A 26,737-nucleotide genomic window follows, 5' to 3' on the forward strand; every position below is an offset into this window, starting at 1 on the left:
TAGAATTCAGGTAGCTGAGAGGGCAGTGGAAATAGAATTAATTTCTAGTTTCAGATCAGAACAGACTTTTATTTATTTATTTATTTTTCAGAACAGACTTTTAAAAGGCTTTGGAGTCATTCTCCTACCTCTCTCTGCTGTTGGTTCAAATTATGTGAATTTCTCTGGCAGAGAGCAATCGTCTCTACCATGGTCTCTTCAACATCCTTCAATGAGGGATCCTCTTTGGTATCTAGAGTCAGAAAAATTGTTAATATCACTCAAGGATATAATACTGATGATCTCAAAGCTTCTGTAAAAAAAAATGAAACTTTTTTTCTCTGTATATTTTTAGGTTTCAATGATATAATCATGTGTAAGACCTGATACTGAGGTTTAATAGATTAAAAAGCAGATAATTGTCTGCAACAGCTTTCTATATAAATGTTTGACATTCCTAGGACATAGAAAGCACAGCATATTAATACATAGCATTATAATATACTTTAGCTATGGAAAAATCCCTAATTATTTGTTTGTGGATTTGTTAGTAGAAATATTTTTTACAGTTCTCCATTTCTTTAATGTACATATTTCTTCAAGATACTATTTTGGGCACTTTTCTCTTCATTTCTTTTTCAATAACTTCAGCCACTCTTCTGGTTTTATCTCCTATGTCCTTGCTGATAATCTTCAAATATACACCGCCAGCCCTTATTCCTTTCATAATCTGCAGGCTGAATTCTCATCAGGCTCTAGGCATCTATTTCTACATGGACGTCCTGCAATCACTTTGAACTTCATATGTGCAAAACCTAGCCCAGTTCTCTCACTTCAAATATGCTCCAAACCCTTACATTTCCCAACTAATAGAACCATGACATTTAAGTCAACCAGTTTATAAATCTTCATCATCTTCAATGCTTTCATCCATACATTCAAATAAATAGTTAATTTTGTTAACTCCATATCCATGCTCCCATATATCCACGACTTTTACCTTGATGGAACCCTTCATCACCTCGTTTGTACTATAACTTCGCTTTTGACTTAGAAATCTTGGCTTCCTCATTCCCTTTATACTGCCACTACAGTTCTCTTAGCGTTTCCCTGGTGTTTAAGTGGTAAAGAATTTGCCTGCCAATGCAGGAGACATGGGTTTGACTGGAGGTCAGGAAGAGCCCCTGGAGAAGGAAATGGCAACCCACTCCAGTATTTTTGCCTGGGAAATCCCAGAGGTCAGGAAAAGCCCCTGGAGAAGGAACTGGCAACCTGCTCCAGTATTCTTGCCTGGGAAATCCCAGAGGAGCCTGGCAGGCGACCGTCCATGAGGTTGCTAAAGAGTCAGACACAACTGAGTGGCTAAATAACAATAGTTCTCTTAAGCACAAGTCCAAACGTGAGTCTCATCCATGAACATTATCAAAGACTTCTATTTTTACAAACAGAATGTCAATAAACCTCTGACTCTAAGTAAACACAGTAAACATTCTGGGGCAGCTTTCCACCCTTGGTGCTTTCCATCAGATTATTTCCCAAGGTTACTAGTCAGGCACTTTCATATTCATGTTCCCCTCAACCCAGAAGCTCTTTCCCTTGCTTTTGTTTTTCAAATTCCTACTCATTATTCCAGTCATGATTACTTCCAAGTTTGCATCTTCTACAAAAGAAACTAAGTTACAGAGAGTTCCCCAGTTGTCCACAATCCTTGGTCACTCTCACTGTATCTCTACTACAGTATTTGACTCTACCTGCATTGGAAGTTTTTTTTTTTTTTTAACATATCTATCTCCTTCAAGCAACTTAGCTCTTTGGATGAGGACGATGTTTTAGCCATCTGTGTGTAACCCACAGGAACTAGCTCACTGTTGTGCAATTACCAAATCCTCAAAATTCTTAAGCACACTGTCAAAACTGGAAGGCAGTTCTGCTTACTACTATACCACCAATGCACACTGTCAAAATTGAATCTGACAGTAGATGGTAGTTATGAGACTATTACTGAGAAATTTATTCTCGTTGGAATTCAAAGAACTGGCTTCCCTAGACATATCACCTGCAAATCACTGTAGTGATTTGGGGAAACATTCTTCTTATTTTTATCATAATCTTTCATGTAGTGTCTGCAAAAATTATTTTCATAACAGAAAACTGAAGAAGAAAAATACCATAAATGCAACAAATCTAGCAGTCAAATTGAACACTTACTGACAGCACAAAAACCGTAACTAAATGCTTAGTTGAACTACATAAAGAAAAGTCAACTGTTTATGGAAGTAATAAGAACAAATACTCTATGGGGAATTAGGGTAAAGGTGTTTAGAGGGCTGTGTGGGCCAAGGAATTCAAGAAATGTGTTAGTGAGTTAAAAACGTAAAACAATCTAAAAATCACCTATCCAGTGATTCTCTGAACTTTGGGAGGGCTGTTTTGAAAACATTAAGGAATAGGAACATGAATAATCCAATTCAAAAGTGGGCAAAAGATCTGGACAGACATTTCGCCAGAGAAAATATAGAAAATGGCCAATTAAATACAAGAAAAAAATGCTGAACATCACCAATCATTACACAAATGCAAATCAAAACCACGAGGAGATGCTATCTCACACCCAACAGGGTGGCTACTAGCAAGAAAACAGAAAATAACAAGTGTTAGTTAATATGTGGAGAACTTGAAACTCTCGTGCATTGCTGGTGAGAGTGTAAAATGATATTGCCATTATGGAAAATGGCATGGTGGTTCCTCAAAAAATTAAAAACAGAACCACCATTTAGCTTCAGTTCAGTTCAGTTCAGTCGCTCAGTCGTGTCCGACTCTTTGCGACCCCATGAATCACAGGACACCAGGTCTCCCTGTCCATCACCAACTCCCAGAGTTTATTCAAACTCATGCCTATCGAGTCGGTGATGCCATCCAGCCATCTCATCCTCTGTCTCCCCCTTCTCCTCCTGCCCCCAATCCCTCCCAGCATCAGGGTCTTTTCCAATGAGTCAACTTTTCGCATGAGGTGGCCAAAGCATTGGAGTTTCACCATTTAGCTTAGCAATCCACACATCCAGCAATATATATCCAGAAGAAGTGAAAGCAAGGACTCAGAGAGATATCTGTACACGCAGGCTCACAGCAGCACTGTTCACAACAGTCAAAAGGTAGAGGCAATCCCAGTGCCCGTTGATAATGAATGGGAAAACAAAACGCAGCATGCACATAAAACAAGAGCATTACTCAGCCTTAGAAATGAGTGAAATTCTGCATGTGCTACAACATAGATAAAGCTTGAAGACACTATGCTAAGTGTAATAAGCTAGACACAAAAGGACAATTACTACTTCATCTACTTATATGAGATACCTATCCCACAGTAATCAAATTCATCAAGTCAGAAAGCAGAATGGTGGTTACCAGGGGCTGAGTGGGGAGGAGGGAATAAGGAGTAACTGAGGGGCACGGAATTTCAGTTTGGCAAGGTGAAAAGGTTCTAGAGATGGATGCTGGTGATGATTGTACAGCAATGTGAATGTACTTATTGCCAATGAACTGTACACTTAAAAATGGTTAAAACAGTGAATTTTATGAGGCACTTATTTTACCACACTTTTACAAAACAAATAATTTTTTAGTATCAAGGAATATAATAAAAATTACATATTTATCTGTGACAAAGTCATTCAAGATTCTAAACTTCAAGTTTTACTGCTTTCTGCTAAAATCATGTAAGTTCAAAACAGAAACACTGGCTATTACTTACTGATTAGAAGCGTTGCTTTGTTTTTGTTCAGCACATTACAGTAATTTTTAAAATGTTAGTTATGTATCTCATTTATAATAATCAAAACATGAGAACAAAAGTATAGCCAAAAATTAATTAATACCAGTGAAGAATATCTAATTTTCTGTATAATGAAATGACCTCTAGTACTGACAATTAGCATCACAAAACCACAATGGTTTATATTTACTTCCTATTATGAGTCTTAAAAACAAGTCAAAATTTGGATCAATGATAAACAGTAATATATAGATCAATGTAATTATTACTTAATAAACGCAGTTTTTCATTTAATACATTTTAAAACATGGGGTCCATAGAAAAAAAATTGCAAACCACACTCAAGAACTTACTTTCATCTTGATGTGTTATCTCTTGAAGTTTGCTTTGTAGTCTCTAGGAGGTAAAAGGAACACTTTATATTTCGAATCCACCAACACCTGAATTAACATATTTTAAAGGTAAAACCCAAGAAACAAGAAGGTTTTTAAGAATGATCTCTGTCGTTCAGAGGAGAACATCTGTGTATAGAGAAAGCATAGCTAGTAGTACTGGAAGTGACCCAAAATATCAAATATCACTTATTCTGACCCACTTTTGCTTCTGTTGTACCACCACATAGTCATCACTGACATTCTTTAGGCATAGTAATGGGGATTAATACATGCTTTGGATAAGGGAATAAAATTCACACTCAATTATGAGAAAAAAGGATGGGTGCAAATAAAAAAGGACACGACAAGTCTATCCCCACAGCACAGGGCACAGCCTTGGGTGTGACATCTTCTATATATGCAGTTGTAGCATCCACTACTCCACTGAATTCTAGATCCTCAGACACCCTTAACTGATATTCCAAAGGCTTTTTACTATAGACTGAAGTCAACCTTAATACAGCCCTTCTACCCCAAATTTGCTCCTTTCCTTGAGGTCCTTTATAGGCTAATGTTAAGCTAAAAATCAGACTCATCGTTAACCGTTCCCTCTCATTCACTCCATACCATATTCAAATGATCAATAAGTTCTTAAATCCACCTTCTGTTTTCACTTCACCAGCACCATCACACCCACTCAAGCCCTCCTGAGTCACTGCCGCAATAGCCTCCCAAGTGCTCTCTGCTTCCAGTTTAAGTCCTCCTTCTCTGCATCCCACAGATCCTCCTACAGTCAACAGAGCAGTCTTTATGAAACAACATCACATCAGTTTCTTGTTTAGAAACCTTTAGTTGATCCTGGGTGAAAACACAATCAATCCTAATTCTTTAGTACGTCCTATAAAATCTTTCCAAACCTGGATCGAGTCTTTGTTTCCAGCCCGACCTGCCTATTTATACACTGAGAGCTGAGCCCTAGTAAAGCTACTGGCTCATCTCCTAGCAGTTTGTATTCCTCTGTATTTTGCAAACAATCATCTTTTTCCCTGCAAAGATCTCCCACTTCTCCACTTCCCATCCATGCCAAGAATATTTACTTATCCTTTAAAATTGGGTTCATGGTATCATCAACAAATAAATTGCAAGGAAAAAAAGAGATGAAAGAGTAACCTAGAGATTAAAAGGGATTAAGAGCCTATACAAATTCTCTGTGGAATATTGTTCCTGGCCTGTCTCACAATTACATGGCTAGAAAAAAACTAGAAGCTAATGTGAACTATTTTTTAAAATATAAATAGGACATCCCTAATCTATTCCTAGCTAGATGACAATGTTTAAAAAATGGATATATAATCACACACATTAGGATGGCTATTACCAAGAAAATAAAAAATAACAAGTGTTGGTGAAGAGAAATTGAAACTTTGGTGCACTGCTGGTGAGAATGTAAAATGGTATAGTCGCTATAGAAAAACAGTATGGCAGTTCTTTAAAAATTAAAAATATAATTGCCATTTGATTCAGCAATCCCACTTCTGGTATATATTCAGCAATCCTACTGAAAGCAAGGACTCAAGAAGATATTAGTACACCCAAGTTTATAGCAGCAATATTTACAACAATCAAAATGTGGAAGCAACCCAAGTGTCCACTGTTGAATGAATGGAAAAACAAAATGCAGTATATATATAATGGAATATTATTCAGCCTTTAAAGATGAATGAAATTCTGACATGTGCTACAATATGAATAAATCTTGAAGACATTATGCAAACTGTAATAAGCTAGACACAAAAGGACAAATACTATTTTATTACTTTTATGTGAGGTACCTAGTGATCAAATTCCCAGAATCTAAAGTAGAATGGTGGTTGCCAGGGGCTAGCAGACGGGGAAGAGTAACGGGTCTAATGAGTTTGGGAAGTTGAAAAAGAGATGGATGGTGGCGAGGTTACATAGTAATGTGTATATAATTAATGCCGCTGAAATGGTAAATTTTATAACAAAATAATTTTTTTACAAAACTGATATAACACCAACTGCTGTTGGAATGTAGACCAATCAGAACTCTCATACATTATTGGTGGAACATAAAATGTTACAGCCATTTTGGAAAGAGGTCTGCTAATTTCTTATAAAACTAAACCTCTACCTATCTTGTGAGGCACCAATTTCATTCCCCGGTACTGACCCCAGGGAAAGGAAAACATTTTTGTAGCAGTCATAGCAACTTTAATCATAGTAGCAAAACACTAGAGATAGCTCAGGTGTCAATCAACAGGAGAATGGATAAACTGTGATGTAGTCATACAATTAAATACTACTCAACAATAAAAGGAACGGATACATGCAATAACAGAGAGAAATCTTAAAAACATTATGCCAAATGGAAGAAGAATTATACGAGAGTATCTATGGGATGATTCCGTTAGTATGAATGAACAAAAAGGGCAAAACTAATCCACAGAGAAAAAAATTCAAATTGTTCTGAGGGGACAGGAGTGGAACTGACTGTGAAGGAACTTTCTGGGCTGAAGGTAACGTTCTATTATCTTGTTAGGCACTGGAGTTAAACAAGTGCATGCACTGGTTAGGACGCATTAAATGATACATTTAAAACTGGAGGATTTTGTTGGATGTAAATTTTACCTTAAAAAAATACAAAGAAAGATTGACTCAAGTTAAAGACATGCATGATAAAAATATCTAGGGATAAAATGTACTGCTGTCTGCAACTTACTCTGAAACATAAGAAATTGATTGATGAAAACTTACACAGTGTTATATGTCAATTTTATCTCAAGGAAAAAAAATAAATTGATAAATGGATAGAGGGCTAGACAGAAATATGACAAAGCAAACAGAGTAAAATGTTACCTGTAGCATTATTAAGAAGGCACCATGAATATCTCCTTTCTTTTCTAATAGATAAGCAGTGACTTCACAAAGTTGATACTTCTGGGTAATCTAGCAAAGAAAAAAAGATAAAGTTTTTGTTGAAAAATCTTGTTTGTGGAGTCAAAAGATCCTATTAAGGATGAAACAGTTCCATGATAATAAACAATGAATTCATACACTAAACAGTTTATTACTGATACTCTACAGCATAACATGCAAATATTTGTTTTTCTAGTCTTAGAGTTGCCCATTTGGGACTACAAGTGAACGAAAGTCATTCATTCTCTTTTCACTTATTTAAAAAGTTGTTATGCAGACTTTACCATTTTTCTTAAGGTGGGAGCGGAGCGCTGGGGTTAACTCTTGCTTGAGAAAGGAGGCTGCAGTTACTGAGAGAACAGAGTGACGACACCTGGAAGGAAGTTGTCATCACTCAGACTATCTTCTGGAAGTCTGCTGGTCTGAGGTCCTAAGATGGTGGAGGAATAGGACAGGGAGACCACTTTCTCCCCCACAAATTCATCAAAAGAACATTTGAACGCTGAGTAAATTCCACAAAACAACTTCTGAATGCTGGCAGAGGACACGAGGCACCCAGAAAAGCAGCCCATTGTCTTTGAAAGGAGATGGAGAAGTCTTGAGACTACTGTAAGAATAAGACTGAAAACCAGAGCCATGAGGCTTAAGTCCAAATCCTGAGAACACCAGGGAACACTTGACTTCAGGGAACATTAATCGACAAGAGTTCATCAAATGCCTCCATACCTACACTGAAACCAAGCACCACCCAAAGGCCAACAAGTTCCAGAGCAAGACACACCACGCAAATTCTCCAGCAACACAGGAACACATAGCCCTGAGCTTCAATATACAGGCTGCCCAAAGTCACACCAAACCCACTGACATCTCAAAACTCATTACTGGACACTTCATTGCACTCCAGAGAGAAGAACTGCAGCTCCACCCACCAGAACACCGACACAATCTTCCCTAACCAGGAAACCTTGACAAGCCACCCGTCCAACCCCACCCACAGCGAGGAACCTCCACAATAAAGAGGAACCACAAACTGCCAGAATACAGAAAGGCCACTCAAACACAGCAATCTAAACAAGATGAAAAGGCAGAGAACTACTCAGCAGGTAAAGGAACAGGATGAATGCCCACCAAACCAAACCAAAGAGGAAGGGAGAGGGAATCTACCTGATAAAGAATTTCAAATAATGATAGTGAAAATGATCCAAAATCTTGAAAACAAAATGGAGTTACAGATAAATAGCCTGGAGACAAGGATTGAGAAGATGCAAGAAAGGTTTAACAAGGACCTAGAAGAAATAAAAAAGTCAACATATAATGAATAATGCAATAAATGAGATCAAAAACACTCTGAAGGGAACCAACAGTAGAATAACAGAGGCAGAAGATAGAATAAGTGAGGTAGAAGATAGAATGGTAGAAAAAAATGAAACAGAGAGAAAAAAAGAAAACGCATTAAAAGAAATGAGGACAATCTCAGAGACCTCTGGGACAATGTTAAACGCCCCAACATTGGAATCACAGGAGCCCCAGAAGAAGAAGACAAAAAAAAAGACCATGAGAAAATACTTGAGGAGATAATAATTGAAAACTTCCCTAAAATGGGGAAGGAAATAATCACCCAAGTAAAAGAAACCCAGAGAGCCCCAAACAGGATAAACCCAAGGTGAAACACCCCCAGACACATATTAATCAAATTAACAAAGATCAAACACAAAGAACAAATATTAAAAGCAGCAAGGGAAAAACAACAAATAACACACAAGGGGATTCCCATAAGAATAACAGCTGATCTTTCAACAAAAACTTTTCAGGCCAGAAGGGAATGGCAGGACATACTTAAAGTGATAAAAGAAAATAACCTACAGCCCAGATTACTGTACCCAGCAAGGATCTCATTCAGATATGAAGGAGAATTCAAAAGCTTTACAGACAAGCAAAAGCTGAGAGAATTCAGCAACACCAAACCACCTCTCCAACAAATGCTAAAGGATCTTCTCTAGACATGAAACACAGAAAGGGTGTATAAACTCGAACCCAAAACAATAATGTAAATGGCAATGGGATCATACTTATCAATAATTACCTTACATGTAAATGGGTTGAATGCCCCAACCAAAAGACAAAGACTGGCTGAATGGATACAAAAACAAGACTCCCTCTATATGTTGTCTACAAGAGACCCACCCCGAAACAAAGGACACATACAGACTGAAAGTGAAGTGCTGGAAAAAGATATTCCATGCAAATAGAGACCAAAAGAAAGCAGGAGTAGCAATACTAATACCAGATAAAATAGATTTTAAAACAAAGGCTGTGAAAAGAGACAAAGAAGGACACTACATAATGATCAAAGGATCAATCCAAGAAGAAGAAATAACAATTATAAATATATATGCACCCAACATAGAACCGCAATATGTAAGACAAATGCTAACAAGTATGAAAGGGGAAATTAACAATAACACAATAATAGTGGGAGACTTTAAGACCCCACTCATCCCTGTGGATAGATCAACTAAACAGAAAATTAACAAGGAAACACAAACTTTAAATGATACAAAAGATCAGTTAGACCTAATTGATATCTATAGGACATTTCACCCCAAAACAATGGATTTCACCTTTTTCTCAAGTGCACATGGAACCTTCTCCAGGAGAGATCATATCCTGGGCCATAAATCTAGCCTTGGTAAATTCAAAAAAACTGAAATCATTCCAAGCATCTTTTCTGACCACAATGCAGTAAGATTAGATCTCAATTACAGGAGAAAAACTATTAAAAATTCCAACATATGAAGGCTGAACAATACGCTGCTGAATAACCAACAAATCACAGGAGAAATAGAAAAAGAAATCAAAATATGCATAGAAACAAATGAAAATGAAAACACAACAACCCAAAACCTGTGGGACAGTGTAAAAGCAGTGCTAAGGGGAAGGTTCATAGCAATACAGGCTTACCTCAAGAAACAAGAAAAAAGTCAAATAAACTAACTCTAAATACCAGACCACCTGACCTGCCTCTTGAGAAACCTGTATGCAGGTCAGGAAGCAACAGTTAGAACTGGACATGGAACAACACACTGGTTCCAAATAGGAAAAGGAATACGTCAAGGCTCTATATTGTCACCCTGCTTATTTAACTTAAATGCAGTGTACATCATGAGAAATGCTGGGCTGGATGAAGCACAAGCTGGAATCAAGATTGCCAGGAGAAATAGCAATAACCTCAGATATGCAGATGACACTACTCTTACAGCAGAAAGTGAAGAGGAACTAAAAAGCCTCTTGATGAAAGTGAAAGAGGAGAGTGAAAAAGTTGGCTTAAAGTTCAACATTCAGAAAACTAAGATCATGGCATCCAGTCCCAACACTTCATGGGAAATAGATGGGAAAACAGTGGAAACAGTGGCTGATTTTATTTTTGGGGGCTCCAAAATCACTGCAGATGGTGATTGCAGCCATCAAAGTAAAAGATGCTTACTCCTTGGAAGGAAAGTTATGACCAACCTAGATAGCATATTAAAAAGCAGAGACATTATTTTGCCAACAAAGGTCTGTCTAGTCAAGGCTATGGCTTTTCCAGTGGTCATGTATGGATGTGAGAGTTGGACTGTGAAGAAAGCTGAGCGCCGAAGAATTGATGCTTTTGAACTGTGGTGTTGGAGAAGACTCTTGAGAGTCCCTTGGACTGCAAAGAGATCCAACCAGTCCATCCTAAAGGAGATCAGTCCTGGGTGTTCATTGGAAGGACTGACGCTGAAGCTGAAACTCCAATACTTCGGCCACCTCATGTGAAGAGCTGAATCACTGGAAGAGGCCCTGATGCTGGGAGGGATCGGGGGCAGGAGGAGAAGGGGACGACAGAGGATGAGATGGCTTGATGGCACGACTGACTCGATGGACATGAGTTTGAGTAAACTCCGGGAGTTGGTGATGGATAGGGAGGCCTGGTGTGCTGCGATTCAAGGGGTCGCAAAGAGGCGGACACAACTGAACAACTGAACTGAACATCTAAATCAACTAGAAAAGGAAGAAATGAAGAACTCCAGGGTCAGTAGGAGGAAAGAAATCTTAAAAATGAGGGCAGAAATACCTCAGATTGGGAGAAAATAATAGCAAATGAAGCAACAAAGGATTAATCTCAAAAATATACAAGCAACTCCTGCAGCTCAATTCCAGAAAAATAAATGACCCAATCAAAAAATGGGCCAAAGAACTAAACAGACATTTCTCCAAAGAAGACATACAGATGGCTAACAAACACATGAAAAGATGCTCAACATCACTCATTATCAGAGAAATGCAAATCAAAACCACAATGAGGTACCATTACAGTCAGGATGGCTGCTATCCAAAAGTCTACAGGGAATAAATGCTGGAGAGGGTGTGGAGAAAAGGGAACCCTCTTACACTGTTGGTGGGAATGCAAACTAGTACAGCCGTTATGGAGAACAGTGTGGAGATTTCTTAAAAAACTGGAAATAGAACTGCCACATGACCCAGCAATCCCACTGCTGGGCATACACACTGAGGAAACCAGATCTGAAAGAGACACGTGCACCCCAATGTTCATCGCAACACTGTTTATAATAGCCAGGACATGGAAGCAACCTAGATATCTATCAGCACAAATGGATAAGAAAGCTGTGGTATATATATATATATATATATATATATATATATATATATATATATATATACACAATGGAGTATTACTCAGCCATTAAAAACAATTCATTTGAATCAGTTCTAATGAGGTGGATGAAACTGGAGCCTATTATACAGAGTGAAGTAAGTCAGAAAGAAAAATACCAATACAGTATAATAACGCATATATATGGAATTGAAAAAGATGGTAACGATAACCCTGTATGCGAGACGGCAGAAGAGACACAGATGTACAGAAGAGTCTTTTGGACTCTGTGGGAGAGGGTGAGGGTGGGATGATTTGGGAGAATGGCATTGAAAGATATATATTATTATATGTGAAACGAATTGCCAGTCCAGGTTCCATGCATGATACCAGGGTGCTTGCGGCTGGTGCACTGGGATGACTCAGAGGGATGGAATGGGGAGGGAGGTGGGAGGAGGGTTCAGGATGGGGAACACATGTACACCTGTGGCGGATTCAAGTCAATGTATGGCAAAACCAATACAATATTGTAAAGTAATTAGCCTCCAATTAAAATAAATAAATTTATATTAAAAAAAAGTTGTTATGCACCTGAATTATGTATATCCACTGAACAAAAACTCACATGTATACATAAATAGTAATAATATACACCAGAAATTGATAAGTGTAATTATTCATAAAATATTTAGAACAACATGACAATGAAAACACTATAAATGAGCTTGTGGGATCTTAATAAAAATTAATAAACCAAGAGTTTCTAATAAGTAAAAAAGAAATCTCAGTTAAACTAAGAAAAAAGAAAATAAATACAGAAAAGAATGTCATAAAAAGAAACAGCAGTGAGGTTTAAAAAATCCTACATTAGTCTTTGAAAAGAGTAATAAATTAGAATTAAACTTTCTCAGGAGGAAGAAAAAAGAAAGGCAGAAATAACAGGTGAACAGATCAAAGGGGGAAGATGTAATCATCTTAATAAATGCAGAAAAAGTAATAAAATGCAGCACCCATTTTTGACAAAAATAAAAACAATAGAAAACACTGTAACCCAAACTGGTAACTGAACTTTCTTAGTTTAACAAAAATCACCTATTAGAATCCTAAAATAAACACCATATTTTATATAAAATGCTAGACACATCCTCTTTTATTACTTATCTTTTTTAGTTCTACCAGTTTATTGCTACCAACCCATCTTCCTCCACCCTCATGCACACATGCTCAGTCATGTAACCCCATGGACTGCAGCCTGCCAGGCTCCTCTGTCCATGGACTTTTCCAGGCAAGAATACTGGAGTAGGTTGCCATTTCCTTGTCCAACATCCCCTTTTAAATCAGAAAAAAGGAGAGAATGCATATTATCACTGCTTCTGTTCAGTAATATTCCTGAGTTCCCAGACATTGGATGAGGGAATGAAAAAAAAATACAAGATTGGAAAACAATGCACAAAAATTAACAGCACATACCAGCAGTAATCTATTTTTAAAAAGTCATTTCAAAAAATTTCCTTTTAGAAATTTCATTTCCAATGAGCCCAAGTGGCCATGGAGGGAGCGGAGCCACCTCATGCCATGGCCCTGCATCTAGCCAGAGCGGCAGAGAGGCAGGGATCAGCGCAGCCTGTACCTGGGCGGGAGCAGCAGCTGCCTGGACTTTGACCCTGCCTCCAGCCCTGTCAGAGTCTACCACTGCCTGCACACACGTAAGAGCAAGCATCAGGAAATCAGCTCAGGCCCTCAGCCTGCCTCTAACTAGCGTGGAGACTGCCACTGCTGAAACAACTGCACAAAGGCAGAAATGGATCCAGCTTATTAGTGTGGCTTCAGCCACTCTGGCCCTGACCCTGCCTCTACCAATGTGTGGACACCAGGAAAAAAAGGGGAATAAACTGAATTTCCCTAGTAGTCCAGTGGTTAAGAATCCATTAGCCAATGCAGGGGACACAGGTTCAATCCCTGGTCTGGAAAGATCCCACATGCTGCAAATCAACTAAGCCAGTGTGCCTCAACTACTAATCCTGTACTCTACAGCCCACAGGCAGCAACTTCTGAGCCTGTATGCTACACCTACTGGGGGCCTAGAGCTCGTGCTCTGCAAGAAGAGAAGCCACTGCAATGAGCTCATGTACCACAAGGAAGAACAGCCCCCGTTCACAAGAGTAGCTCCTGCTCACTGCAAGTAGAGGAAGCCCACACACAGCAATGAAGACTGAGCACAGCCATAAATAAATAACAATTGCTAACTTAAAAAAAAAAAAAAGTGGAACAATCTTAGAAGTGCAGTCCCAAGCCCTCAGGTCCCAGCCATACCCCTAACCATGGCGAATATCACCATAACATCAGGAAGAAACCCTGCTCCAGACCCTCAGACTTTGGCATCACCCCTGACAGGGCAGTGACTCTAGCCCTACATGCCAATAATACAGAGTCTGATAGCACAAAACAGGGAAGGATGTAGCCTATGCTCACTTTAAATTTACCTCTTCCATGGATGCCACTGGGGACAAGCAGACTTCATAGGGATGCTCCCACATATGGACAAGACTTTGAGACTGCTTCACATAATCTCACAGAGAAAAACAGAGAATGTCAAACAAGATATAAAAGAGAGGAATGTGTTTCAGATGAAAGAGAAAAATTCATTAAGGGGATGGGAAACAAAAAGTGATAAATAATTTACCTGAAAAGAGTTCAAAGCATTACTAATAAAACGCTACCTGAATGTGGGAAAACAAGATGAATACAGGGATAACTGAAACAAAAAGAAAATAGAAAAGAGGATGATCAAAACTGAAGAATACAAGAAGAATTTAAAATACACAAGAAGGAGTTAACAGCAGAACAAAAAACAAGTTAAAACCAACACCAATAAAATACAAAGAACCATAAGAGACTACTACAAACAACTACATACAAATAAAGTGGACAACCTAGAAGAAATGGACAAATTCTTAGAAAGATACAACCTTTTAAGACTGAAAGAGAAAGAAATAGATAATATGAACAGACCAACCACAAGTACCGAAACCAAATTACGATTTAAAAAACTTCCAACAAAATGAAGTCCAGGTACCAACTGTTCCACAGGTGAATTCTATCAAGCATTTCAGTTCAGTTGCTTAGTCATGTCTGACCCTTTGCAACCCTATGGACTGCAGCATGCCAGGCTTCCCTGTCCATCACTAGCTTCTGGACCTTACTCAAACTCACGTCCATCGAGTCAGTGATGCCATCCAACCATCTCATCCTCTGTCATCCCCTTCTCCTCCCACCTTCAATCTTTCCCAGTCTTTTCCAATAAGTCAGCTCTTCGCATCAGGCGGCCAAAGGATTGGAATTTCAGCTTCAACATTAGTCCTTCCAATGAATATTCAGGACTGATTTCCTTTAGGATGGACTGGTTTGATCTCCTGGAAGTTCAAGGGACTCTCAAAAGTCTTCTGAAACACCACAGTTCAAAAGCATCAATTCTTCAGCACTCAGCTTTCTTTATAGTCCAACTGTCATATCCATATATGACTACTAGAAAAACCATAGCTTTGACTAGACAGACCCTTGTTTGCAAAGTAATGTCTCTGTCTTAATATGCTGTCTAGGTTGGTCACTGCTTTTCTTCCAAGGAGAAAGCACCTTCTAATTTCATGGCTGAAATCACCATCTGCAGTGATTTTGAAGCCCAAGAAAGTAGTCTCTCACTGTTTCCATTGTTTCCCTTCTATTTGCCACGAAGTGATGGGACCAGATGCCATGATCTTAGTTTTCTGAATGTTGAGTTTTAAGCCAACTTTTTCACTCTCCTCTTCCACTTTCATCAAGACGCTCTTTAGTTCTTCTTCACTTTCTGCCATAAGGGTGGTGTCATCTTCATATCTAAGGTTATTGATATTTCTCCCAGCAATCTTGATTCCAGCTTGTGCTTTATCCAATCCGGCATTTCGCATGATGCACTCTGCATATAAGTTAAATAAGCAGGGTGACAATATAGAGCCTTGACGTATTCCTTTTCCTATTTGGAACCAGTCTTTGTTCCATGTACAGTTCTAACTGCTGCTTCTTGACCTGAATACAGATTTCTCAGGAGGCAGGTCAGGTGTTCTGGTATTCCCATCTCTTTCAGAATTTTCCATAGTTTGTTGTGATCCACACAGTCAAAGTCTTTGGCATAGTCAATAAATCAGAAGTAGATGTTTTTCTGGAACTCTCTTGCTTTTTTAGAGAACAGTTAACACCTATCCTTCTGAAACTCTTCCAAAATATTGCAGAGGAAGGAACACTCCCAAGTTCATATTATCAGGCCACTATCACTCTGATACTAAAACCAGACGAAGGCACTACCAAAAAAAATTTACAAGCCAACATCACTAATGAATATAGCCACAAAAACACTCAAGAAAATACTAACAAACTGAAACCAACAATGCATTAAAAGGATCATACTGGGATTTATTCCAGAGATGCAAGGATTCTTTAGTATCCATAAATCAATCCATGTGATACATATAGTAATAAACTGAAGAATAAAAACCATATGTTCATCTCAACAGATGCAGAAAAGTTTTTGACAAAATTAAAAACTCATTTATGATAAAAAGAAAAAAATCTCTCCATAAAGTGGGCATAGAGGGAACTTATCTCAACAAGATAAAGGCCATATATGACAAGTCTATGAGCTTCCCTGGTGGCTCAGATGGTAAAGAATCTGCCTGCAATGCAGGAGACTGGAGTTTGATCCCTGGGTCAGGAAGATCCCCTGGAGAAGGGAATAGCTACCCATTCCAGTATTCTTACCTGAAGAATTCCATGGAAAAAGGAGACTGGAGGGCTATAGTCCATGGCATTGCAAAAAGTCAGACACTACTGAGCAACCAACACCTTTTTCTTTTCATGACAAGCCCACAGCAAACAATATTCTCAATGGTGAAAAACTGAAGGCATTTCCTCTAAGATCAGGAACAAGACAAGGATCTCTACTCTAGTCACTATTATTCAACATAGTCTTTGAAGCCTCAGCCATGGCAATTAGAGAAGAAAAGGAAATAAAAGGAATTCAAACTGAAAAAGAAGAAGTAAAACTGTCACTGCTTTCAGATGGTATGATACCATGCATAGAAAATCCTAAAGATACCTTTAGCTGCCTTTAGTCTTTTAGGATCAGAAAACTACTAGAGCTAATCAATGAATCTGGTAAAGTTGCAGGATACAAAATAAATGCACAGAAATCTCTTGCATTCTTATACAGTAACAATGAAAGATCACAAAGAGAAATTAAGGAAACCATTCCATTTACCTTTGCAACAGAAAGAATAAAATGCCTAAGAATAAACCTACTACCTAAAGAGGCAGAAGACCTATACTCAGAAAACTATAAGATACTGATGAAAGAAATCAAAGATGACACAAACAGATGGAATGATATACCTTGTTTTTGGATTAGAAGAAGCAATATTGTGAAAATGACTATATTACCCATAGCAATCTGTAGATTCAATGCAATCCCCATCAAATTACCAATGACATTTTCCACAGAATTAGAAGCAAAAATTTTATAATTTATATGGAAACACAAAAGACCTCAAATAGCCAAACCAATCTTAAGAAAAAAGGGGCTGGAAGAATCAGGCTCCCTGACTCAATGCTATATTACAAAACTACAGTTACTAAGACAGTATGGCACTGGCACAAAAACAGAAATACAAATCAATGCAACAGGATAGAAAGCCCACAGATAAACCCACACACACATGGTCACCCAATCTATGACAAAGGAGGCAAGAATACACAATGGAGACTAGACAGTCTCTTTAACAAGTGGTGCTGGGAAAACTGGACAGCTACATGTAAAAGAACAAAATTAGAACATTCTCTAATACCATACACAAGAATAAACTCAAAATGGATTAAAGACCTAAGCTGGTACGCCACAACTATTGAGCCTGTGCTCTAGAGCCCAGGAGCGACAACCAGTGAGTTCATGTGCCACAACTACTGAAGCCTGTGTGCTCCAAAGTCCATGCTCCTCAACAGGAGAAGCCTCTGCAATGAGAAGCCCATGCACCACTGAAGAGCAGCCTCCACTCACCGTAACTAGAGAATCGCCTGTGCAGCAATGAAGACCTAGCACACAGCCAAAAAAGCCACACGGACCATAAACCATGTACACAGAAAAATACATATATAAACGCCTCTCTTGATCAGTTTATAGAAATAAATTCCAGATGTATTAAACACCTAAATGAAAAAAGTCAAACTATAAAACTCATATAAGAAGATATCCTTAATGATACTAAAGTAGGAAATAAAAGTCACACACACAAAGTTTTGACCCTAAAGGAAAAGACTGACAAATTAAAATAGAAGTCACTAAAAACCACATTAAAAGACATGCAATAACAGACTAGAAGAAGGCATCTCAACACATAAAATCAGTAAAGGACTAGAGATCCAGAAATTAGAAAGAACTTCTAGAAATCAGTAAGAAAGGGCAAAATCTTAATAGGAAACTGGACAAATGATATGAATACATAATTCAGAAAAAAGAAAATCCAAAGTGTAACTAAACATATGGAAAGATATGCAATGTCATGAGTAAGCAATGATAATAGTCATACTGGCAAAAATTAAGAAGACTAAAATACTAGAAATCAACAAGGACATAAAAAAATAGCACATTTCAAACACTGATGATGAGAATGAAAACAAGTAAGAAATCAACTTGGCAATATGAGTAGAATTAAGCTACTCTATTGTCTAAAGAATTCCACTTCCAGGCATGCTACTTAGAGAAGTCTCAGATGGGTACACAGCAGATATGTACAGAGATGTCCAGAGTAGCACTGTTTATAATAATGGCAAAAAATTGGAAACGCTCTGATAGGAAAATATATAAACTGTGGCACGGTCATTCAATAGACATTAAAATGAAAGAATTACTCTGACAATGCAAAACTTTTACTGTTTAGCTTGAGACTCTTTTTTTAAAAACAAAATTTCTAAAAAATAAATAAATAAATAAAAACAAAATTTCTAATCAACTGTTCACGACAACTGAAGTGTTATTTGTTATTTATTCCTTTGTGTGACGTGCTAGATTCCCATGGATGCAGCTGATCATTTCTATTGCAAATATTATATAGTTTTACATAAATGGTGTCATAATAAACTACCTTTGCATCACAAAAAGAAAATGAATGAACTATAGCTACATGCATAAAAATTGATAGACAAAAAACTAACAAAAAGCAATTTGCAATAGGATTATTATGTATGATACCGTTAATACAAAATTTAAAAGCATACAAAACTGTACCTTCTGTTTTATAGGTAAATTAAATTCATATAAAGGAAAAATTTTTTTAAAATGATGGGAAGAACAAACTTCCCATCTTCAGGCTGATGGTAGCCTCAGGGGACACATGACAGATAAAGGATGTTTTTCTCCTATTTCTAAAACAAACAACAAAGATCTGAAGCCAGTGTGGCAAAATATTAATATCTAAAGAGCTGGGTTTGTGGGCACATATGTATTTGATATTTTGCACACTTCTGTATATTTTTAAATATTTCATAATTTAGAACAATTTAATCACGTGGGGAGTTTAGGAGGTGGATGCAGAAAATACAGGTTACTGTTTCATCAGTATTGATGGCAAAGACATAATGGCAGCTTAAAAACAAATTTTAAATAGGGAACATACTAGCCTCTTATGGTAGATTAGAACATGTGCGTATATATACATATGCACATATGTGCATACACACACACATTTCCATTTAGAAATGGAAGAAAACAAGGAAGGAGAATCAAGGCAATGACTGCGCTAATTGCCATTTAGCCTCGTAAGTCTCACGACACTATCACAGGACTATCTAACCATCAGTGTCTGCAAGTAAGAGTTTGGTTTTTCCCTTTTAATATTTTTACTGTATTCCTTTTTCTGTGTTTGTCCAGTTGGCTAAAATGCCTGTGAAACTTGATTAATAACAATTATTGGCATGTGCTGTTTCTGACTTCACCAGAATGAACAGAGAAGCAATTTATCACAGCAAAGAAAAGCATGCACTATGGAGTCAAACGAAGAGGGATTAATCTTCAATGCTAGCACATACTGGGCATAAACTCAGGCAACTGATTTAACATATGCATCTCCCTGTGCTCATCTGTAAAATAGTGAATGATAAACACTGACTCTTTCCTTCTCTACAGCATTGGTCTTACCTGAATAGTTTCTTCTAGGCGGTAGCACTCAAGGACTTGCAGCGTCTCAATAACGTGGTTTGGGCTGAACTGACACAAGAGCTCAATGAACTGCTCTATTATACAGGGAGATATCTGCAGCGATTCTTGATTTACATGAATACCTTCCCTGAAAACAGAAAAGGCAAGAGAGTAGCATTATTTAATCATATCTGTAATTAAGGCTACAGCTAAAAAGCATGTTAAGTTTCCCAGGTGGCTCAGTGGTGAAGAATCCGCCTGCCAATGTAGGAGACACAGGTTTGATCCCTGGGTGGGGAAGATTCCGTGGAGAAGGAAATGCAACCCACTCCAGTATTCTTGCCTGTGAAATACCACGGACAGAGAAGACTGATGGTCTACATACAGTGCATGGGTTCGCAAAAAACTGGACACAACTCAGCAACTGAACACCACCACAAAATGTTACCTTAAAACCAAGACTACCTTTTGATCAGGTAAAATTGTGAATTAAAAGTCTTGATGTTACTTAGGTTATTAAGGTGAATTATATGTGATAGCGACATTCTAAATCACAATGCTTCTCAATTTACCTTGAATAATTATGGAAATGAGATTCAGTGCAGGCTCCTCTAAATCACACACAAATTTCTATTATTGCTCAAAAAGAAATAAAGATGACTCAGTTTAGTTTGAACAACTTGATCCATGAATGACTGTATACAATAAGCCATCTTCCAGTCTCAACAACTGTCCCTACTCTACTTCCCTAATAATACCAATCACATCATGTTGTAATCACTTCTTTAATTACCTATTTTCTCTAAAAGACTAAATTCTGTGAGAGCAGCCACCAGGTATCTTCTCACTAATGAATCTCAAAGCCTGCAACAGCACCTTGCACAATGCAGCAACAGCTAATCATTTGGCTATTGTTAAAACAAGCAAGTGGATGAAGAGTAAAATATATTAAATTTATGGTTCATTTGCCTGGATGTCAGCAATTCACAAAGCATGCTATTCATAATGCCTACACAAAAGCTGTGGAGGTCGAGGATTAGCTTTATCATGGTGGAGACTACTGGAAATATTTAGAACAATCAACTGTTGCTCATTGGAGATCTAAGAATCATTTTCTCTCTACCCTCAAAATAAGTCAGTTCTTCTGGGAGTCTATCTTCTCTTCAGAATTCTTCAACCAAAGCTCTGTATATAAAGAACTGGAACAGGGTTAAGAAGATACAAAAATGACTGCTTGGAAAACTAACCTTCTAAAGAAAGGTCTGAATAGACCAATCTCTAGAAATGAAACAGAATCTGTAATTAAAAAAAAAATCCCTACCAATTAAAAAAGTCCAGGATCAGAAGGCTTCATAGGAGAATTCTACTAGATATACAAAGAACTTACACAGATCCTTCTCAAACTCTTCCAAAAGAACCAAAGAGGAAGGAATACTCCCAGAGACGTTTTATGAAGCCACTGTCACTTTAATACCAAAACTAGACAAAGACACACTACCAAAAAAAGAAAATTACAGGTCAATACCTTTGATGAATATAGATGCAAAAATTCTCAACAAAATATTAGCAAACTGAATCTAACAACACATAAAAAAGGTCATACACCATGACCAAGTTGAATTCAACCCAGTGTCACAAGAATGGTTCAACATATGCAGATTAATCAATGTGATACATCACATCAACAAGAGAAAGGGCAAAAACTATATGATGATCTCAACAGATGCAAAAAAAGCATTTGATAAAATTCAACATCCATTCATGATTTTAAGAAAGACCCTTACAAAAGTGGGTATAGAGGGACCATACCTCAACATAAAAGCCGCTTATGACAAACAAACAGCCAATATAATACTCAACAGTGAAATGCTGAAAGCCTTCACACTAAAATCTGGAACCAGACAAAGATGCCCACTCTCACTACTTCTCTTCAAGATCGTTTTGGAATCCCTACCCCAGCAGTCAGACAAGAAACAAAAGGGTATTAAAATTGGTAGGGAAGAGGTGAAATTATCATTATACACAGATGATGTGATACTATATATAGAAAACCTTAAAGACTCCACACTAAAACTACTAGAACTGATAAATGAATTCAGCAATGTAGCAGGATACAAGATTAACATACAGAAATTGGTGACATTTCTTTACACTAACAGTGAAATTGCAGAAAGGGAATATAAAAAAAAAAAAAAAAAAACACCTTTTAAATTTGCATCCAAAAAAACACTTAAGAATAAACCTCATCAAGGAGGTAAAAGACTTGCATGCTGAGAACTACAAAACATTAATAAAGGAAACTAAAGATGATTTAAAGAAAAGGAATGATATCCCATGCTCTTGGGTTGGAAGAATCCTGTTAAAATGGCAATACTACCCAAAGCAATCTACTGATTTAATGTGACTGCTATCAAATTACCCATTTTTCACAGAACTAGAACAAATATCCTAAAATTTATATGGAACCATAAAAGATCCAGAATTGCCAAAGTAGTCTTGAGGAAAAAGAACAAAAACAAGAGACATAACCCTTCCAGACTTCAGACAAAGCTTTGATTACAAAGCTACAGTTATGATTAAACAGTGTGATACTGGCCCCCAAACAGACATATGGATCAATGAAACAGAACAGAGATCCTAGAAATACACCTATGGCTAATTAATCTTTGAGAAAGAAGGCAAGAATATAAAATGGAGAAAAGACAATCTCTTCAGCATGTGGTGCTGGGAAAGTTGAACAGCTGCATGCAGATCAAAGAAGTTAGAGCACGCCCTCACACTATGCATACAGATAAGCTCAAAATCTCTCAGACTTATTTATAAAACAAGACACCATAAAACTCCTAGAAAAGATCATAGGCAAAAAATTCTCTGACATAAATTATAGCAATGTTTTCTTAGGTCAGTCTCCCAAGACAACAGAAATAAAAACAAATGGTACGTAAGCCAATTACAAGCTTTTGCACAGCAAATGAAATACAAACAAAACAAAAAGACAACCTACGGAATGGGAGAAAGTATTTGTGAACGACGGCACAGAGGCTTAATTTTCAAAATATACAAACAGCTTCTACAACTCAATGAAAAAAATAATCCAATCAAAAATGGACAGGAAAACCTAAACAGAAACTTCTCCAAAGACATACAGATGTTCAAAAGGCACACGAAAAGATGCTCAACATCACTAATTATCAGAGAAATGTAAGTTAAAACGACAATGATGTATCACCTCACGCCAGTCAGAAAGGCTATCACTAAAAAGTCTACAAATAGCAAATGCTAGAGAGGGTGTGAAAAAAGGGAACCCTCTTACACTGTTGGTTAGAATGTAAACTGGTGCAACCACTATGGAAAACGGTATGGAGGTTACTCAAAAAACTAAAAATAGAGTTCCCATATGCTCTAGCAACCCCACTCTGAGGATATACCCAGAGAAAACTCTAATTCAAAAAGATACATGCACTATTCACAATACTCAGGACATGAAAACAACATAAATGTCCATCAGATGAATGGATAAAAAACATATGTGTATACACACAGACGGAATATTACTCAGCCACCAAAAATAATTAAATAATGCTATTTGTATCAACACGGATTGACCCAGAGAACATCAGACTAATTGAATTAAGTCAGAAGGAGAAAACAAATACTGCGTGCTATCACTTATATGTGGAATCTAAAATACAACACAAATCAACATATCTATGAAACCAAACCAGATTCACAGATATAGAGAACAGACTTGTGGCTGCCAAGGTGGAGGAAGGGACTACAGGTGGGATGGAATGGGAATTTAGGATTAGCCGATGCAAACTCATATACAGAATGGATAAGCAACAAGATCCTATTGTGTAGCACAGGAAACTATATTCAATATCCTATGACAAGCCATAATGGAAAAGAATATGAAAAAGAACATGTATAACTGACTCACTTTGCCATACAGAAGATATTACCACAACAGTATAAATCAACTGTACTTTGCTAAAATCAAATAAAAAATAAATAAATCGCTAGAAAAAAAAAAAAAAGGACAGAAAGAGACAGCCAGAAAGGTTAATGGTCTAAATCAACACTTCTAGTTTTTTCTCATAATGGCACATAGAAAATGACCGTATTTATCTGGCCCATCAGAAATCAGACTGATTACAAGGTACTCTGTGTACCCTAAGAGGTGCCTCTCAAGATTTGAGGGAATCAGTCTTTAAACACAACTGTAAAAAAAAGAAAAAAAGAAAAAAAAAAAAACACAACCCAGGTGCAGCACACCAACAGCAATAGGTAGGAATATCTGGACTCAAGAATGATCCAGGGGTTTTAAGTATTCTATATGGTGGTACATAGCACTCCTATTTTTATTAGCAAGACCCTTCAGTTACAGAATAGGAATTATATTTAGAATAGAAAATCCTTCCCAAATTAAGAGTTTTATGACCCTTAGTCCTGACCAGAGGTTGGGCAAGGATCTCACTAAATCTTGCTGCTTGGGGATTTCAATACATGCTGAGGCTAACTCAGTATCTCCTCAAATAGGCTGTAAATCCCAAAGATCAAGTTTTCCTCTTTCTTTATTTCACAACTGCCTTTAAGGCAGGATTTTGTTAAATGACTGGCTATTCCCTCTACAGACCACCACCTGAGTTCTGATCACGTAACTTGAAAACTATCTAAGTGTCTGTCCCAATTATACAATAAATTCTGAAACCAAAGACGGTGCTACATTCATCACTGTTTTCCCAGCACTGGCACAGTACTGTCACAAAATAACAGGTGCTCGGTAAACGCACACTGAATTAAACTGAACTGATGAAATAAACAGTACATTAGACTGTCTTCAAACAGAGGGACCCAAAATGTAGAAAAGAGGAGTGAAAATTACAAGGACTAGGGCTGTAAAGTCGTATGTAGCTAAGTCTTGTCAGAAAGTTCTACATGGAGAAAATAGGAGATGAAGATGGTACACCCAGGGGAATGACAGTTCTCTTTGTAGAACCAAAGTTGTGTCTCAATAGAACACAATTAGGTAAAAGAGAAAGGGAATGCAAACCAATTCTTGACATTAACCTGAGTCTGTGTACTCTCCATATGTTTATACACAGTAGGTGGTGCTAATATTATACCTATGTCAGACTTCCAGTAATATGTCTTACAAATGCAAGACTATGGAGCAGATTAAAATCACACATAAGCACCTGTCGATAAACCACAGTACCTAATTTTTCCAGAACATTTATTCATAAAACCCTTTATAAGTACTGAAGATGTGAATATGCATCAAACCAAGCAAATCACCCAAATGAATAGATTTTGATGCATCATTTTTGAGGGAAATAATGTGTCTGCTGGGAAATGATCAGGCAAATCAACATAATCAAAACTTTAATAAGTAAATTGTAGCATTAACAAATTTACATTCATTTCTGACTGCTGCTTATCAGTCTTACACATAAAAGCGATTTGTTATATCCATTTCTCAAACATATTTCTATTATGTCTTTTATCAGCTACCTCCTTTGCAAATACTCACTGCTAATTTTAATGGCTATCAAAACTATGTATTTTAGACCTCGACTTTACCTACTCTTTAGGGAATTTCTATTTTAATGACAGAATTGACTCACATGATGTAAATATTTAAATACATATAAAGGGAGAATTTTATAAGACTCACACAAGGCTTTCTTTTGTCAGCTTTAAAATAAAGTATACATATGTCATTTGAAGTGCGTGCGTGTGCACACACACACACACTTCTAAACACACTCCAAAATTCAGGTTGGAGAAAATATTCACTCAGTCTGTGAAAATCAATTAAAATTATAACTTAGTATAATTGGCTATTTCTGGAGATGGATAAACTATATGTCAGTTTTCAAAAGCATAACTTAAAAATGATTCTAGTATTCAAATTCCTGATTTCAAAACATTTGATAAAGAAAATGAATATTTTGCAAAAATAAAAAAATCTGGTCTAGTCCTTCCCCTTCATTTTAAAAGCTGCACAAAAATAGGCCAGTCTAGACTGCTTTTCTAGATCTCTGAGAGAGAGGACTTCACAGTCTCCCTTAGTGACTTGCTTTGACAACTGCGGGCCACCTCAGCTTAGCCTAAATCCTCACTGTCTGAACTCTCTGCTCATTTCCACTTCCATATCCAGTCCTTGGAGGTGGTGGCATACTGATTAACTACTCAGTACCTTTGGAATTGAGAATGCAAATAATGACTCACAACACATAAGAGCAAAGAAAATTATTTTCCATATAGTTTTTATTCAAATCAAGTCACTTCACAAAGCCATGAAGCTGAAGTTTCAGCTTTCCACATATATCCCATGTTAAGAATTCCATAACAGACTCCTGTGCAAATTAAACAAAAATGTGAGTTTGCCAATTTGCCTGAAAAGGTGCTTTAAATGTGTTAATTATAGGTAGCAAAGACAATACCTACAATTTGCATGCAACTGTAACATAATGAATAGTAATTTTAGTTCCACAAACTGGACAGGTGACTGGCCTGGATGGAAACCTGTCCTCTGGCCAGAAAGAAGCCAGGACTCGGTCTCTTCACTCTCCATGCTGACCCTGCACGCCGTGCAGAGCTGCCGGTATTCCTCAGACAGGAAGAGCCGCAATCCTATATACACTTTTATGAGGCACAGTCCAAAGGAGACAGGCTAACAGCAAAGATGCTGCCACATCAAATCAATGTAATAGCAGATTGAAGACAGATCTTTAGCGGATGGGATTGCTTTCCATTTCCTTACTCTAACAATCAAGTATCAAAATGTCCTCTTCCAAATCTCAAAAGAATTTTTG

The 26,737-nt window shown here is 37.3% G+C and overlaps 1 protein-coding gene across 6 annotated transcripts in view; it reads right to left on the reverse strand.

Moving 5' to 3' along the window:
- Nucleotides 1–26,737, reverse strand: part of VPS8 (VPS8 subunit of CORVET complex) — a 315,494-nt gene that overhangs the window by 89,425 nt on the left and 199,332 nt on the right. For all 6 annotated transcript variants that reach the window (XM_065943535.1, XM_065943540.1, XM_065943534.1 and 3 more), the window contains exons 36-39: nucleotides 19,917–20,064; nucleotides 7,003–7,092; nucleotides 4,105–4,147; nucleotides 129–232 (exon numbers count right to left, since the gene is read on the reverse strand). In XM_065943535.1, coding sequence (XP_065799607.1) covers nucleotides 129–232; nucleotides 4,105–4,147; nucleotides 7,003–7,092; nucleotides 19,917–20,064 — 385 coding nt within the window. The remainder of the gene's footprint in view (nucleotides 1–128; nucleotides 233–4,104; nucleotides 4,148–7,002; nucleotides 7,093–19,916; nucleotides 20,065–26,737) is intronic.

This window comes from Muntiacus reevesi, chromosome 8, assembly GCF_963930625.1.
Source record: "Muntiacus reevesi chromosome 8, mMunRee1.1, whole genome shotgun sequence".
Lineage (NCBI taxonomy): Eukaryota > Metazoa > Chordata > Mammalia > Artiodactyla > Cervidae > Muntiacus > Muntiacus reevesi.